The sequence below is a fragment of the Rhopalosiphum maidis genome, chromosome 1, assembly GCF_003676215.2.
Source record: "Rhopalosiphum maidis isolate BTI-1 chromosome 1, ASM367621v3, whole genome shotgun sequence".
NCBI classification, from domain to species: Eukaryota; Metazoa; Arthropoda; class Insecta; order Hemiptera; family Aphididae; genus Rhopalosiphum; species Rhopalosiphum maidis.
Window position 1 is genome coordinate 28,949,356 of NC_040877.1, and position 19,959 is coordinate 28,969,314.

Below are 19,959 nucleotides of genomic sequence, written 5' to 3' on the forward strand. Positions count from 1 at the left end.
CTGACGAGGAGATAGTGAATAACAAGAGTAAAATTGAGTTTGTTTTCGTCACAATGTGTAATTATAATATAATACGGTAATGGGATGCGCGTATCTATTGTAACGCAACACACGTATAGGTACAACTAAGTACAATGTATAGGTACAACCATAAAAGTTGACCAAGTTAATTATAGTGTATTAGTATGGCGCGTTGTAGAAGGATCATTTAGTGTTATAAAATAGCATGCAATAATATTATGTCAAAAGCAAAAATACAATAATATATTATGTATAGTTAGGTGTATTATCATTTATAATTAAAATATAAATATTAGTTTTTTTTTAAAACACCCGCATATAATTACTATGATTTATCGATATTGTAATATAATTTGCATAATACCCATAGAATTTTCCACGTTTTCTTTTTTTTTTAATTTTTCGAGTTCAGTGCACTTCCGATTTTTTTCCATGCGAATTCTTTTGAATAATATTACATTATTACCGTTCGCTCAACATATTAATCTACACGTCTATACTCCTCGACAGAACGCCACGGAAAATAGGTATCTAACATGCATTCGCATTGTCAAAACATTTGCAATAAACAACGGGGAATAAATTATCGATACGCCTACGCTACGCGAAAACTGTACATCGACTCCCCCGTAGACAACACACACCAACCTCGATACTTGACCTCCATTGCTCTAGATATATGTATAGATATCTACACTACTGTATAGAGTAATTTTACATAATTGCTTATGATTCATTGTCCACGCGTACACGACAGAACAGATTTGCGTGAAAATCCGATTTCAAGCACCAGAACAACACTGCATCATGCCTTGTTAAAAGCAGAAATCCGTTAACAGGACAAAATTAATATTCCCCCATGTATCGCCTCGCGAGTACAATATATATATTCATATTATTACTATTATTAACATAATATTGGGTATGATATTTATAATGATGTGAACTCTTGCTGTGACGCCGTTTAAGATAGTAGGTAGACCGAGTTATTGCAATAATAAACGTAATGTTTTTGTTTTTTAAATTGGACGTTTTCCAAGTATATTATGTATTATTATATTATGCGTATATAGTCTATTATTATATAGTTGTATAGTGTTAAAAAAAAAAAAAACTTTAAACCTATGTTTTTTATGTTTTTTTCTAGATCGAACCCGTTCATATTGTGTCGAGAGTGACAAAAATGTATAAGTAACATTAATTTCACATCAACGACATATAAATCATCAAGGTATTTATACGGCTAAAAATGTATTTCTGTAAATATGTAATGTTTTAAAATTATAATTTACCATAGACATTATTATAAAATGATAATTTCGTAGAAACGCTGACCCGTAATAATTTAGCGTGGCGACCAATTATTATCACCTTTTTTTTTATGAAAATAAAAAATTTACAAACTGTAACGTTATATACAATAAGCTAATAGGATATAATGATGTGGAGAATATTTACATGACAATATAGTATGAGGAGAAGGCTAGTGACTGAACTCTCGTGCGGAGCGACCAATTCTAAAATATATATTATGTTCTATGTGAATACAATATACTATGCTAACGTACTTATGTTTGATGGTATTCAGAATGAGTCCAAACGCCACAGACTCGAGCACCATACTCAGGGAGGAGAGAAAAATGCCCAACGGTTGTGCAAACGGATGGTCGAGCATGTCGGATTCGGCCGAAAAACAGTGTTGGAAAGGTCAAGCATTTCTCAAAATCAACGAAATCGTCGGCTTGGTCAAGTATTATTGTTTGCGAGCATACATTATATTTTGGCGTGAGTATAAAAAAATATAGCGATATCATAGCGAAACCGATGTTTTTCGCCTTTGCGGTTTGCGTTCATCCGGTAAAATTATGTTGTTATAGACGAACTGTCTATGAACCCAAGGGTGAGGAGCAGTCCTTTCAGTCCGCCACCAGCCGACGAATTAGTTTTGTCGGCTGACGATATATTCTCTACGAGACGTCGACGTTTGTTTTTCACAAGCATCCACTTGCTGGCTCTGGCCGGCCTCTACTTCTGCGTCACGGGCCAGGTTAAGCTATACACCGTACTATTCGGTAAGTTTTTGGTTTACTTTTTTTATACACTTTTCAAACATATTATTACACATAACTAATAGCAACGTTCAATAAGAAGCGTGGTTTGTCATTCGGTGTCGTGTGTAACTTAGGTTTTTTTTTAGTCTTTGTATAAAGACAAAGTTCTTCAAAGAATCCACAAAAATACCTCTACTCGGCTCTACATGTAAAATAATAAACGAGATTGTTAAGAATATAGTTTGTTTTTTAGTATATATATTAAAAATATATAATTTATAAATATTATAATGCCATACAAAATAAATCCTTGTTTAAAATAAAACTGTGTATTAAATATTAATGGTTCTACATAATGCATGCTTGGTGTAGTGAATTTTATAGTTTTCAGAACGTATTATATGCGAAATCGGATGTATATTGTTAAAAGTAAACTAAAAATAAAATTATATTTTGAAACCACGATAGAAGTTATTGTTCATGTTCAATCTAAACGAAACGATTAAATATAAAAACCGTTCGTAAGTATTAAAAGTCAGTCCATCGTTATTCGTATAATGCATAGTGATCTTCTATCTACAATTTTTTTAAATGGTTATTTTTTTTTTTACAGTTTTTATTGAAAAGTAACCAATTATTTTTGTAGTATTCTTTGAATCACGATAGTTTATCGCAGTATACAGATAAAGCTTATATAATTGCTGTTATCGAGAATAGAAACTATTTGATCAAAACGAGTCTAACGGATGAATGTTACAACATATTAATTAACAAACTCTTTTAGACAATATTTAAAATTACAGATAACATTTTTTTTTAATTTTCCAATGTTACATTATAATAATTTATATTATGTTAAATTATTCAAAATCATAAAGAGTAGACAATTCTGTCAAAATGGAAATATAACGTGTATAATATAATATAATTAGGTATGCATAAATTAGATATAATGTAATACATAATATAGTTAAATTAAATATGTAAAAATTGTTTCAAAAAGTAAAAACCCGACGCTTTTACGTAAAAGGAAAATAAAAATAAAAGTTTTATAATTAATATTTTATTCAATAATTTTTATAAAAGTACAATCACAGAGGGAATAAGGTATTATATAAATATAAAAACACTAATATTGTCTTAAAAAAAAAATCTCACTTAATGCATTAAATAAAACAAAACTCTAAATAATTACTAAATTCGTTACTTATTGGTAGTCGATATCATGCGCTATTGGACCATTATGCTTATACAATAATTATGTCCGTATCGCAATAAATTAATTTATAGCCGCAATGGTTCCCATTCTTTTTGGATACACGCCCCCTTTTAAGAGTCACCAGGAATTATGGCGCCTCCATAAATTTCACTGTTACAAATAAATAAATAAATAATATAATTTTAACCGTATACATAATAATAACTCATTTCCATCCGTACGTATGTGTATGTACATATATATATATGTATTGATGCTTGAGACATTTTTTACTGTATTAACAAAATTACGACTATATATTATATAAACTGTAGAGCATTACTTTTTTAGTACAAAATCAGAAAAATACATTTAACCTCTAGTTTTTCGGTCTCTCGTCCCGCTGTGAACATTTAAAACGACTCCGTTGCGGGCCAGCCAGCACTGCGCAGCTCTATACTTCCGATGTCACATTTATCGCATCATCCCTCTTTTATTCCAATACAATAATGGGTACTAATAATAAATAATTCAGTGTTGTGTGAACAATTTCTTGTAAATAATGAAGTCGTTACTTAACTAGTTACTTTTGAAGATCAAATCGTAGTGAAAAAATACTTTACTTTTAAATAACAAATAAACTTTGTTATTCTACAAAAACTTTAGATTTGTTGTGCGTTATATTTTAGGAATATTGCTTGTCATTGATTATATTTATTCGTATTAATTATTCGTATCATTTTCATCATATTCTAGTTTTCCTATATTATTTTTACTTTGAAAATTATTTCCAAAAAATGAATATACGATTTAGATAGATACATTCGTTATATTTTTAACCTTGTGTTTCATAATAGCGCTGTATAATCAGGTAATTTTTATCAAATTTTATCAATTCCTATAAAAAATGCACTAAAAATACAAAATAAAGGTTACGTTTTGCTTGAATTGTTGTATGAAATTAACTTTGTGTTTTGAAATCAATATTATCGGTCATCCAGGAAAAAAATGCGATTTGCATTTGAATCCGTTTCCTACTTATCAAAGGTAATCAATTATCAATTTATAAATTATTAAACATTGTCGCTACCTCGAAAAAAATCTATTATTTACAAAAATCGTGATGTATTTTAATTTATAGTTTTTCAAACCGTGTTCTAGAACTCATAGTATTCGTATATAGCCATATAAGTTTGCTCATGACTGTAATTATTTGCTGTATCCTGAAAATTGTTCTCGCCATGACTCTTAAACAACGGTCGATAATAATATAACCATCAGAAATATCATTATAGATGAAATATTTGTTTTAATTCACTGATAATAAACGTTGTTAAGAGCTCACTGCGTATTGCCGCGGTTATTACTAGAACGTTAAAATAACAGCCGATAAAAATGATGATATTTCATTTAGAACGGAGGAGTTTGGCCGATATCTTTAATTTTAGATATTAATCAAATTTATTTATAGACAATATCGTATTCATCGTTTAAATAACTTCAAATGTCTGTGTATAATCAAGTTTTCATACCATAGATGTTTCGATTACCTGCAGTATCAACTGCTGTACGAACTAATCGTGCGTATTATTTAGTAATATACGTATTGACAATTTTCAAGCCTTTGTTTGTATTATAACCAATCGAACACTGTGTACGTTTTGAATATTAAAAAAGAATAATGCGACAAATCCTGCCCATTGGAGGATTCGACGGACGTTTTTAACCGTGTTTTCTGTGTATTGCAGCGCTCGCGGTCGGCACCATGTCGTCGATCGGCGTGACGGCCGGCGCGCACAGGCTGTGGTCGCACCACGCGTACAAGGCCAAGCTACCGCTGCGCATCATCCTGGCCCTGTTCCAGACGGTGGGCGTCCAGTACAGCATTTACAACTGGGTGCGCGACCACCGGCTGCACCACAAGTACACGGACACGGACGCGGACCCGCACAACTCGAACCGCGGGTTCTTCTACTCGCACGTGGGCTGGGCGCTCATGATGCCGCACCCGGCGTTCGAGTCCAAGGTGTCGTCGGTGGACATGACCGACATGGAGTCGGACTGGGTGGTAATGTGGCAGTACAGGCTGTACGCGCCGCTGGCCGCCGTCCTGTCGTACGTCCTGCCCACCCTCGTGCCGTGGTGGCTGTGGGGCGAGGACCTGCTGGTCGCGCACCTGGTGGCCGCCCAGCTCCGGCAAGTGCTCACGCTGCACTCCACGTTCCTCATCAACAGTGCCGCGCACATGTGGGGACTCAAGCCGTACGACAAGTGAGTGATGCTATGGCCGGCACGGACGATGCCCCGCGTCCGCCGCCGCAGTTACGATGCTAATATTGATATATATATACATATGGCGGGGAGGAGATCCCGTCCGCGTTAAGAGGAGGAAGTCTCGCCCGCACGTGTTGTCTCCGTCTTGCACACGCACGACGACATAGTAAATGTTCGTTCACCATTTTCAATAGTGTGCTTTTAGTCTTAATATTAGAGTGAATTTACTTAGTATTAAACTTTTCGGTAAGAACATTATCTGTGTTCTCTCGTTGGTTTTTTGCGATATTTTAATTTTTAAGTGAATCATGAACGTTTTTAAATATTTAATAATTTCATACTCATAACTCGTTTAAAAATTAAAATATCGCAAAAAGCCAACGAGAGAACACAGCTAGATAATGTTCTTACCTAAAAGTTTGATAACAGGTCAATTCACTCTAATATTAAGACTAAAAGCACACTATTGAAACTGGTGAACGAAAATTTACTATGTCATACGTGTGTAAGACGGAGACAACACATGCGGGTGAGACGTCCTCTTAAAGGCAACGAGAGACACTCGTTATTTTTACACTAACGTTTTTGAAAGCGTTTCTTTCGCACGTTTTTTATAAAAAAAAAGTTATAAGATTTCATTTTCCAAAGCGGAATATCATTTGGAGTATTTCGATTTATAAAAATTGAATTTCCACAAGAACTTCTATTGTTTATTAGTTATAAGTGTATTATACAAGTTTTGATGAGCTGAGTATGAAGTGGACCAACCTAACCTGCGGGTACCCTTGTACCACTCCACAGATTTGTATACGTTAAAGTACTCCAAACAATATTTAGATTTGGAATAAGAAATTTAAAATGCATATCGTCATTAAAAAATAAATAAAACTATTATTTTTTAGAAAAATTTTGTTTTTTTTAACGATTTTAAATTTACTAAAAAATTTTTTTTTCAAAAACCTTAATAGTTTATCAATGCAGAATAAAATGCATTATAATTCCCAAAGAGTGTATTCAATATAATCAACAATGTAATAATAAAAGTCAAGAAATCAATGTTTTACAGTAAATTAGATATAATGCGTATTTTCAACAAAAAATACACAGCCCTATTGTGATACCTAATAATAGTTCCAAGTGTTCCTTTCCAATCCCAATATTGTTACTACAGTGGTAGTCTATGATGATGATAATAATAATAATACAATATAGTTCAAAATATCGACGCCTTTACAGCGATGCTATTTTTGCAGATATATATCGATTGGATGAAATATCTCATTCGAGTTATTCGAAAGTACGTCATGTACAATGGTGTACGGTTAAGAAAAAAACTCACTTGGCATTTTATTAGAACGCTTTCGTCGGTATACTACATCAACCACTGTCTATAATATACACGCGTATAACATAAAGTGTATTTTTTCCCCCTATTTTTCGTGCCAACTTTACCGCCGCGGCGTAAAAGTAATGATTTTCAGTTGCGTTACGACAGTGGTCGTATAATAATACAAAATCGTCGATCGTGGTGAATTAACGACGATGCTCATCATTAAGTCGTACACCTATACACTTTTATTTACAAGGTATATTTATTTGAAAAATGTTCTTACAAGAACTGTTGACTAATCTTCGTAGTCAAGTAATTTGGAAGTTTTTTCTTTTTTTTTATAACACATTTCTATACACTTCCGATGTGACCTTCACAACACATCCTAACGAAAAATATTTGGTTACGCTATAAAATACAAATAAACCCATTCAGTTGAAGTGTTACTATATACTACACTAAGAATTAATTAGAACGAAAGAGTTCCTATCCGTCTTAGGTTATAAGCACACTAATAATTATCTACTCGAACCTAAAAGAACCTTTTCTCACAACGGTATTTATCAATTTAGTATAGCTAATATAGCTATCATTTTTCAAAATTCTCTTCATCTTCTGTAATCACCCTGTATTTATATTGTATAAAAATAATGTGACCAAAACGGGACTTAATATAATTTATTTGAAATATTCGTGCGTTTTGAACGTTTAACGAAAAATCCTACCACTTATCCCGCTTATATATTCAATGCTAGCATTTATAATATATGTACATATAATCCCCGCACGAAAATGCCAAAATCCTGGGGGATAACCTATAGCTAGCTCTATTGAAGGCGGCGAACCGTCACCTTTTTTTTTTACTCATTCCCTTAGAAATGTGATCACTCCGTCCTGAAAATCGGATTTATTGGGTAGTACCATAGAACTTATACTATGGGAGGGATGACTACGGGGTTCATGACTTGGTCCCCGCTCATCACTCACACTCTATACGACCAGAGCCCTCACGATTATCGTTTTGTTGTAGGTTAACGAAAAACCGCTTACACTGCACTTCTATTATAGTACACGTTTTACAACGGGCATAACACGTTTGTACTGAAAACCTACCTTTTTACTGTTACAAGTTTACAACACTCAACAATACAACAATACCCGTTCCATCAAATTAGGTACTGACCGATTTCGTTTTTTTCCCAAAACAATTTTTGTACTATTAAAAGTTGTGAAATAGCAAGCTTATTTAAAATAGAAATTATACAAAATATTGAAGAATCGTATTATTATACATTTTAATAAAATCTTTAATATTGTGATACTGCACTTATTATTATTATTAAAAAAAATAAAAATGAAAAATTCTTTACGAATAATACAGGTTTTTTTATCATTTCTTATTGTTATGTGTAAGATATAAAATTAAATTTATTAAATCGTATAATACTTCATCTACATTATGCTGTTTACTGTTTTTCAATATTTTATAGTATTTTAAATAAACTTATTGTATAACAACTTTTACTGCAAACGGGTACAGCCCTTAAAAACGGTTTGTAATCAACGTTTCACGGATTGGACACAACCGATTTATTGGGGTTGGTTTGCGATGTTTGTGTATAAATCATTAATACACTAGTCGATGATGTAGATTTTAATATCTTGTATACTCTTTTACGGTAAACGATTTAAGCGTTTTTTCAGATGATTATATCAATTGCCTGACCCAGTCGTCGAGATTAATAACTGTATCGATTGTCCATTGTAATTTTGCGTATATACATACAATATACACATTCCATTAGTATTTCTATAAGCGAGTCCTAGTTCTCGAGAATTGACAGAACTATTTTATTATTAGACTTTCAATCGACGACGATCATGGATTTACAGGCTTCAGATCACGCTTTAAAGTTTAAAGACGTATAAACACGATTAAAAAATGCTGTGAGTTGTGTGACTAATTATACGTAAAACTCATGGTCACACTCGAAAATCTTTGTATCGATATAATATAAAACAGGAACACTCGCGACATCCGTAGGTACTCGTACTTTTGCCCCCGTACACCGTTGAGTATTATTTCATCGCGCGGTCTCTGCTCGTATTTTGCATCATCGTTGACTTATACCTAAATTGAATTAAACATATTGTATGAATGTCTGAGCTTGACAATAATTAGACATAAGTATTCGTTAGTTCAGCGGTTCCCAACCTTTTTGAGACTATTACCCGTAAGTCAGGTTAGATATTAACAAATACCCTTCCCTTCCAAAAAAAGTCGAGTAAAAAAATAACGAAAACAAAATATATATTATGTTTATAGTTATAATTTATTTTAATTTTTCAAACAAAGAAAACAAGAGTTATTACAATTACATTTGCAGTCATAGTACACGTGACTAAATAGATTCTAAATACTTAAAATTAAAATAAATCTTTTAACCTTTAGCCCTCAAAAAATCGAGTTTTTACCGCCTCGGGGGTAACTATCCCCGGGTCGGGAACCGCAGCGTTAGTTCATTGATAATACATACATATATATATATATATATATTTGATAATTTTGGTAAGTGCATTAATAATAATAATAATATCGTCGTGTTTTTCGTTTCCTTGTCCGCCAGGAACATCAATCCCACCGAGAACATGTTCGTGTCGGTGGCCACGTGCGGGGACGGCTGGCATAACTATCACCACACGTTCCCTTGGGACTACAAGAACGCCGAGCTGCTCGACTACAAGCTGAACCTGTCCACGCTGTTCATCGACGCGTTCTCGCTGATCGGATGGGCGTACGACCTGAAGACTGTGCCCACCGAACTGGTGTCCAAGCGGGCCCTGCGCACCGGCGACGGTACGCGCAAACTGCCGACCATTGCCGCGGCCGCGGACGGCGCAACGACGACAGCTGAGGCAGAGGCGGCGGCGGCGTGTACGAACGTGTACGGCTGGTCCGACAACGATCTGCCCGAAGAGGACCGCCAAATGGCTCAAATATACAAGAAAAGCGATTAGTGCGATGCGTCGTTGAGTTCCGCTGTCGAGTGAGCGGTGAGATTGGGGGGGGGGGGTGGGAGGGGTTTGGAGTTTTACCAATATTTTCATTATTCTCAGGTTTTTTTTTTCTTTTCCATTCGTTTTATCCAATACCTTTATTATGTTATATCGGGGGATGAGTGTTTTTTTTTCTCTTTATTTTAACCATTTTCTCTAGAGATAAATACGATTAGGTATTATAATAATAAAACGGTTGTAATATTTACGACGATAAGCGCATGCGCGACAGTCCCGGGAACTGTGTAACGAACGCCAGCAATAATCGAGAATCGTTTTCATCATTATCGTCTTAGTCTCGTCCCGCATAATAATAATATTTATTATATACGTTCGGCGGCCGAGGTTGTTTGGAAACAATAAGTGTCCGGGACGGTCACGTGCGCTTAGCTATCAAAAAGACTGCAGGACCTGTATAGGATGACTCGTCAAAAATTCGAGTGATTAAACGTTTGATGTAATAATATATTATATATTTTTATGATGACTTCGAATATAATATTATCCACACACACTAACACACATTATTTATGTATATTTATACCGTGTAGTAATAATATAACAATATACCTATGCGTAACACATCTATATTATTATAGTGATAGAACTGTTAGAAGTTAGAATTTCTAATATATAATATTATATATACATATTAGACGACAGCGTGGTTTATATACTGAAAAAAAAACGGAGTGTGATTGATTGACTGATCGATTTGCTATTTTAACGGGCACTTCTTTTTTTTTCACGCACACACACATACACACGTAAGTACATGTCTTGTACACATCGTTAATCTCTCTGGACTTGATCTTTGAATTTAGAAAAACCGCAATGTTTTTCTCTCGTACAATATTTTTTTTTCAGTGGCTATATAGACGCATCACGTGTATTATAGTATTAGATATACGTATATGTATATGTATATAATATACATTATATATATTATAAATATAATATATATATATATAAATATAATATATATATATATAAATATATCACGACGATCTTATTTTCTTAAAAATCATAATATTATAAATGGATCGCACCGTAACGCGATCGTCTGACGCTAACAACTGTGCGCGACAGGCCCGCGTGTTGTGTATTAAGCAAATTATTACAATGTGATACGCGGTCGCGTCGCATAATATAATAATATGTCTCGCAGCAGTCGACTCCGCAATAATATTACTTTACTATTATTTTTTTGTGTAGGAGACATCATTCGGATACATGCGACGACGGGCTTGACTTCTGCAGAGGTCCACATTGTATATAAATAATAATAGGTACATCCAATCGGAAACGTCCTGCGCGGCGCCGGCCGTCGTAATGTCATTCATCGATTAATCCATCGTACGCCGTTATTTCACTATAGGCACCCGCTACTACACCGTATTATTAATATTATATGCGCATAACGTACTCTTTGTATTATGTGCTATCGTTTTTGGACTCGAAAAAAACAAAAAGCTCGAGATGAATTCAAGTCACTTTGTACGAACGATTCCCGAGCGGCCGACTAAAACGGACATTTCTCTCGTTAACATAAATTATTATAATAAAAATATATACGCGGTGGCCGCCGCGCTGGAGACGTAATAATAAAAAAAAAAAAGACATAACAACGCCCGCGACACACATTCGACGTAGTATATAATACTCCACCATTTAGCCAATTCTAGTGTTTAAGAAACTTAATGTTAGTTTTAAATATTATTTCTCTACGTTTGTTTTCTGTCAACCGTCGAGAAATTCTTTCGCTCGATAATTTATAGAATTTAATAGAAATAAACAAAATACATGTAGATGTCGGTTAATATTAATATTAATATTATTATTATTATTATCATTATTATTATGTCTGTCAAAAACTTTTACTGGCTGTGCTCAATAGTAAATCTATTTATCGAATAAACATTATTTGTAATTTATGATTAGTAATTTTATTTTATTTTTTATTTACATTAATAGGTGACATACTTTGTTTGTTATCTTGAGTAGTGAAATACTATTTATTTTTGTTACTGGGTAAAAATAATGCGTAATTATATTTATCCTGAAAATAATATTATAATATATAATTATACATTTTTCTGGCGTCCTTAATAAAATGCAACACCGTCAATTTAAACATAACTCGTTGCGCCTCCTAACTAATTTTTAATCTCGTTTTTTTGACATTTAATTGATACTATACATAAAATAGAAGTACCTATACATTTTGAAATTTTCATCAAAAATTATTTATCCATTTTTTTCACAGTTCAATAAAATTATTTCTTCTATCGATAAGGCCACTAGCGTAACACGCCTTTCACACAGTTTACACACAAACACGAGTCACATAAAAATAGACTAATACTTATACCTATTAATCGAAATATCGCAATAAAATTATTTCTTATCAATTGATTGCATTAAAATGATTTTATCATTAACACTAACTTTTAATAATTTACATTTTAAATTTCTACAAAAACATTTATTTTCAATCTATATTAAAAAAGATTACTAATAATAAAAACTATTTATAAGATGTCTTGAATTGTTAGATCACATAAAACAATTATTAAATTGTATTTTTTTATGAACTATCAAAATAATTAATTATAATTGGAATTTGTACCTTATAACTTAATATATTATTACATGTAATGAAACCTATAAATTATAATTATAGATATTTGGAATAATTAAAAATATTCGATACACGTGTTTAACTAGTACCTATTTTATGTTTATTTACAAATATAATATACTTACTATTAAAAAAATTGAGCTGTACAATAATTTGTTTTCAACTTAATATTACGACTAGTTTAAGTTAATGTTAAATGTAACTGTTTATTTTTATTCACTCGATCAATATTATACTATTTAGAAAATATCACTGTTGGTCTAATCCAAACCGTTTACATGGGTAGTATTAAATATACAACGCTTTGCACTCAAATTACTCATATTTTTCGAGTTCAACTTGAAATATATGGTCGTCAAAACCGTCATTGTTCGGGTTTTGTACGGATAGACAATATTCGGCAAGAAGGAAAATTATAACGTTCGGGTATACAATACTATGGTATTAACATTTTGTCTATGAAAAATATCCCGAGTTTGTATATATAAATATATCTTGACATCGTCATTTTTTTACCTGTCAGTAATTCGGATGCAATGCGTTGGTAATATTGTTTAGCGTTAATTATCATGTTATTTCTAGATATAAATTATCGAATATCTAGGGTAAAAGTTATTACTGATTAAACTTAAAATGTATTCTAGATTACGATTAAGTTGATAAAATAATAATATTTATAAATATATATATGTCACATATATTCTTAAGACATAATACTGTACGATTTAATATTTATATAGTTTGGGCAACAGGACCAAGTGGATTGTAGATAAATGTTTATCAAAAATCAAGAAATATATATTATAGATTACATATTTTATTTTCTGTCGTTTACTTATTTACCGCACCGCACTAACACTGTGTACATTAAGTAAGTAATCTGCAGATTGCCGTGATTGATCTGCGAAACGATTTGATTGAACACATATTCGGCTTATTCGTTAAGTCGTAACTACAAAGTCGACCGATCATAAGTGTGATATATAACATAGATATATACTCGTATACGGTCGACGTGGGATAAATTTGATAATACATCATTGTTGCTGTTTTAAACTGTGTTTTATCTCTAACGAGCAAATTCACTTTTTTGCCGCGAGTGTAATATTTTATCATCAGCGACGTTATAATAAACGGTTGCGTTTGCGGTATTATCGCCAGTTGTGTTATACCGCGGCTCAGTTATATTTTAATAGGCTTGTGTTTACACTTTTTCAGGTATTTAAAAGGTCGAGAGACGACTGTAGAACATGCGACCATTACAGTCTAACGTCAACAAACCAAATAAACGAAAACCTGTGTTATTAAATATTATGTGTACGCGTCGTTCGTTTTTAAATCGTTTAGAACAACAGTTGCGTTTATGGGCATTCATGAGTTTGGTAATGAGAGCAGTTTACGGCTATTAACTCCTAGTTAATTATAATAACGATTATGTACACGTAGGGCAAAACGATTCGGGTGTATTGTGCATTTTAAATCTGAAAAGTGTATATTTTATGAACAATTATAATTCGTGTGAAACATTTCATTTTGTTTTTTATCATTGTTTCATAGAAATTTTAATATTTGCTATAATATTCAACACGGCAAGAATTAGTAAATTTAAAAAAAAATGTTCATTTTTTTTTACGGGTATAACGGCGTATAGTATAGGCAATTTCACTACAATACTGCCATGAGTACGACGATGCGTATTCGTTTTCTGCCCGAAGAAAACGTCGTTTATCAGGTTTTTCTATAACATGTACATCGGTATGATTTATTGTTATTGGCATTAATGATATTATTCTTATTAATGTATTTTTTGATTATTAATATTATTATAGTTTAAAATTAAAACTACCCTAAAATCTCAAAAACCACTGGCTGTATTCTATTCGTTTTATTTTTTTTACTTAATAATTATTTATTGTTCGAAAAATCATTTATCAGAATAAGTGGTAAGACGGGAGAATAAATACATTTTTAAAATATAATATGAATGCATATACTATTTTGATTGAGCCTAATGAAAATAATCAAAACGTGTGATTGAAATTGAAATTTATGGTGCATAAAAATAAATTTGAAATTTAAAAAAAATTGTTTTTTCTACAAAACGTTTGTATATTTTTGGAATATTGTTTACACAAAACTAATAATGTCACATCGTTATCGGCAACGTGAAACGTACATAATATTATTATTTATTATTATTAAATCGGTCGTCGCCTAAACAAGTACAATCCCAGCCGCTGCAGTCAGTTTGTTTTCAAATGTTGCATGTTTCGGACTACCATATTTATTTATACTTTAATATTTTTTTAATATCCACAATAGTATATTCATGTAAAATTATAAATATTATTTATTATTAATATTTGTAAACGAATGCCCACAGTCGAGTCTTTAGTGTACGACAGACATTCAGTGAAGTCGTAGTGTCGTAGTTTATAAAATTAACTACACGATTCGATAATAATTTGTTCTCAAATGTAAAAAAAACTGTGTGTTTTCACTCCAAATTAATAGTCATCATTTCTTTTTTTTAAAGATGTTGATTAAGTTGAAATAATATTTTGTACAATTTATGGTAATTAGTAAGTTCTATAGAACATATTGAACGTTTAGATATAAACAACTTACTACAAAAGTAAAAAAAAATATTTATTAGCAAAATAATAATTATTTTTTTAATCAGTTTAAAGAATGACATAACACTTGTTGTCGTACTATTTATAGTATTATTATTATTATACGTGAACGTATTATGAAAACAATAGAAACAATATTGTAATATTTCAATCGAGTAAACAAATTTTAAAATTATTAATCATCGTTACACGAATATACAAATTACGTCATTCCGATAACATATAATTGAAACTCGAAATTTATTGGTTTTACAAAAATGTGTGGTCAGAAACTACTGCAGATTGCATACAATGGCTTCGGCCTTAGAAATAGAGATATTTTTTTCTGGAATTTTTATAGATAAGTACTGCTCATTTATTTACAGGGTACGATGGTTTTCTTCTCAAATTAAAAATAAGTGGGTACCTACCGATTTGCTGTACATCAGTTAACGGGTAAGTCACTGTGATGGGTGTATTACATTTGAATTCAATGATACATCATGTAAATATTGTACATGAAAAATGATTTTGAGCGAACTCGGTCTATCAGCCTATGCCACTAACTATATTTATTTTAATGTCATGTTTCTTATATAGCTATTAGATAAAGCAATTTATTTTACTATTAGTTATACAGTAGGTCGAATTTTAATATTTTCCCAAAACATTGCATTTGAAAATTTAATTAAATGTATAAAATATAATAATAGACATGATAGTTTTAGTACCCACAAAAAATGTTTTTGAATTATAACAAAATGATTAATGATTCTCCTTATTCGTAGTTTAAATATAGAATTTCGTTCATTATCTTAAAATGTCTATAAAAAAATTGTATTAATACATTGTTTTAGATTTATTGATTTTAGCGTGAATTACTAATGAGGAACTTTGTATCAAATCGTCAAGTCTTAATTATAAAAATTGCGCATTTTAAATGTATATAAATCACTCAAAAAGAGTTGAAATATTTTCAAAATTGTATAATGTATATAAAATGTTCATATAAATATTTGGTGAAATATTTTAGTATTTACGGTTATTCATTTTCGAGTTACACAAAAAAAAATAATATAAGTTTGATTTAGTATTGGTTTCGCGTAAAAATTTCTGTTTTCCTCGAAAAGTATTGAGAATTTTGAAATTTTTCTTTTTTTTAAAGAACAAATTAGATCCAATTCGCTATCATCAGCCAATTTCAAAGTGAAAATTGAAGCACTTTTTTAACTATTTATCATACATAATATATTTTTCAAAAAAAAGCACACATAATTGTAAAATCAATACTATATCAATGACTCTAAAATCATTCTTAGCAATAGAATATTTATTGATAGACAATGTAACTCATTCGCACTACAACACTGTATTGTTGATGGGGTCCCCCTATAAATAGTTATATAATTGCTGACATTTACAACATCTATACAACAGATATTCTTGAACTTTTGACACATTATTAGCCAATAGCCAAATTGTCTGATGTTGGAAAACAAAACTATATTATAAACCTTTGAGTAAGAAAAATAAATTTAGTGCTATAAACTATGCATCTACATTTTCTTGTAATATCAATGTTATCAACGAGTTGCTTGAATATAATGAAAAATAAAATCAATAGAAACAACTAATTATTAAAGCATGATATTATGGTATCATAATATTCACAACAGGACAAATTGTTTTTTTTTTTTTTTTTTATAAAAGTGATGACAATAACAATAGTATATAATATCAATGCATTTCAAAAATTTGCCTGGATTAATTTAATTCTATAACATGTAAATGTTGTAAGATAGTTGAAGAGGTATACGATAATAATTTGTCATTGTATATTTTTTATTTTAGATCCCTTTTCACATACAATTATTACGCGAGGGAAGTGGAGCTGAACTGTAAGAAAGATGTTACACGACATTTCATAATTATTATATCTATCTACCGACAATTTAAGTGAACCAACTGAACATCGATAATATTAACCCCAAATTTCTAAGTTCTAATAATAATATTACCCGACGATACGTCTTATCCACAACTGAACAGTACACATCACAGGTACAGTCCGCCCACGCACCCCTTAAAAATAAATTGACTGCCGTCGCTATAAGCGTATTTAGCAGTAAAGTACGATGAAGTTATAAATATAATATTTTATTGATATAATGTCATACACATCACTGCGACTTGCCTAACAATAGCTCTTTTGTTCCACTCAGAATAAAAAATGACGTAATTTAGTGTTGAATGAGACGTTCACATTAAAGCATTAATTATGTATACTATAAACTATGTAATGTGCTATTTTCAGTTATGCAAGGTACTTAACATACATTTTATTACAATTTGTGAACTCGTGGGTATATCCACACGAACGTCGTCTCCAGTTGTTAGTTGAATATTGTAGAATATATTCATTACGCGCTCTACCGGTTCATCACGATGAACGTTTAGTACGTTATTTGTCCAAGAGTTGCGCTTAGCCATAAAATTATGATTATAATTGATTAAATATTTCACGATATTATAATATCGTTGTTGCGCCATCTAATACAAATTAGTAATTACAATAATAAAACATTTAGTTTGTTTTAATATTGAAGCAAATCCAAAATTTAATCATAAAATATATTACATATTCTTAAATACATTTATATCGCAGTATATTATTACTATAATAATCTACCGTGTTTTATAATTATTGATGAAATAAAATTGAATTTGTTGTATAATTTTCAACACGTAGGTACTCATTTGAATTTACCACATTGATCATACATTATTTGAGAATTTTGTAACGATATGTCATAAGCGATCTACTTGAAAGTCACCGATGTTGTAAGCGATCTACTATAGGTATTCAGTAATTAATAGTTTCTTAGATGATTCCAAACTGACTCAGATCTGTAAAATTGATGTTTTCTGTTTATCTCTACGAAATAGGCCCTTAGTTCTATTGCTTTCATAGTTACATATACCAAATAGGACTTGCATCATTTTTCAAATAATACAAATTGTCTCTGTGTCTCTCTGATATTGCAGTGTTCTATCAACATAGGCCAAAACCCACAGTCTTTTTACTGTATTCCAAAATATACTAATATTTCAACTGTTATTTGAATCTCCATTTTCATAATTTTAATATTGTTTTCACTGTCTTTATACCTATTATCGTCGTCTGAAGAATCGCCTCCTGTTTTTCGGTCTGTGAGCACTAAGTTTCTAAATAGTAAATACACAATATCTAACTCTATAACGCATTTACGTACGTTTACCTAAAAAGGTAATTATCGTCTATCTCGATAACACTGCAATCATGGTGACGCAAATTTTGTCGTTTTGAAAAGTAAAACAACACCTCGGCACGGGTTGAACCAATAATCACTTACTAGTTTAGTGTGTTTGTTTCGTACAATGAACTGTACAGTTAACACTTCCGATGCACGTCGTTATTAATACGAATAAACCCTATTTACTACGATATCGCCACCTCGTGCCATTTGAAGTAAGTAAGTAATAAGTAATAATAAGGCATTATAACATACTAGTCTTACATTGTATGAAATGTGTGTCAACTGATACCCTTCGATATTCATGTTGGGATCCTATTTTTTTTTATGGAATTGGTATGTTAGAATTATTTGTACTACAAAGTACCTATCCAATACTGGCAATACTTATGATATTTTTAAGTCGGTATCTTGTAATATTATATTATACAAAAGTCGTATATTAATCGTACGTATTGTATATAAATCCGTTGTTTTTTCACCAGTACATACATTTTAGTTTTTAGCTGAAATATGATATTATAATTATTATAGTACTCAATTTAGAACTTTAGAGTATATCTTTTGCCGAATATTTTTTTGTAGCCGGAGAATTTATCAGTAAGCATGTTTACTCCTTTTACAATGTCGTGACTCGTGATGAAATTCCATAAACTTTGTTATTGACAATGTCGACTGTCAAATGTTCGCGTCAAAACACAGGCACATTTCATATCTGCGGTCGTTACTCGTGTAGGTACAATTTTTTTATTGCGCGTGACGTGAGTTCATAGTTCATACCGTAGTACACAGAGTACTGATTGAGTATTCGAATTATTTATTTATCCACGGTTGTTGTATATAGTACACTATCATAGTCGTCGTCACTATACTTTTTATAATTTAAAATAATAATAATTTTCTAGCTACAAGCACGCACGTCCCGCGAGATGTTTTACCGATAAAAAGCGTGTGTTCTAGATGGTGAGCTTATATTGCTTTATTATTATACAATGTAATTAAGGAGTTATGATACGATGGTCGCAAGATAGTACAATTAGTGTGGTTTACTATTCAGAGATAGATCTTTGGTCGTAACTCGCGTAAGACGTATATAATATAACGAATGAAAATGTTGTCCAATGTTATTCATAATTGTTTTAGGTACTATTTAGTTTAAAATAATATATCTAACATATTAATTGTATATACATAATATCTATTCAGACAGCTAATAAAAAAACGAACAATCTTTTTCTAATATTTTTGTTACATAGCCTTTGGTCGCCATCAACCAATCATTTCTTGAATACCGTCTAATACACCATCAACAGCTACTTTAACAGAAATCGTAGAAGATGATACATCAAATAATATTCCGTAACTGTTGTGAAAAAAAATTATATATAACTTATGAGTGTTTCATTTAACAATATTTAAAAAATATAGAAAAAAATCGTTAGCACAATGTACATAAAAATAACATTTCAAGTGAACATA

General features: G+C 31.3%; 1 protein-coding gene across 2 annotated transcripts in view; it reads left to right on the top strand.

Annotated features, from left to right (window-relative positions):
- Nucleotides 1-9,934, top strand: part of LOC113557076 ((11Z)-hexadec-11-enoyl-CoA conjugase-like) — a 47,757-nt gene extending 37,823 nt beyond the window's left edge. Inside the window, exons 2-6 of one of the 2 annotated variants that reach the window (XM_026962384.1) lie at nucleotides 1,169-1,252; nucleotides 1,610-1,806; nucleotides 1,899-2,093; nucleotides 5,019-5,541; nucleotides 9,502-9,934. In XM_026962384.1, the coding sequence (XP_026818185.1) occupies nucleotides 1,611-1,806; nucleotides 1,899-2,093; nucleotides 5,019-5,541; nucleotides 9,502-9,892 (1,305 nt within the window). In that variant the 5' untranslated portion in view covers nucleotides 1,169-1,252; nucleotide 1,610 and the 3' untranslated portion in view covers nucleotides 9,893-9,934. Of the gene's footprint in view, nucleotides 1-1,168; nucleotides 1,253-1,598; nucleotides 1,807-1,898; nucleotides 2,094-5,018; nucleotides 5,542-9,501 lie in introns of those variants that run through there. The other variant, XM_026962375.1, reaches the window with a different exon arrangement.
- The last annotated feature ends 10,025 nt before the right edge of the window (nucleotides 9,935-19,959 follow it).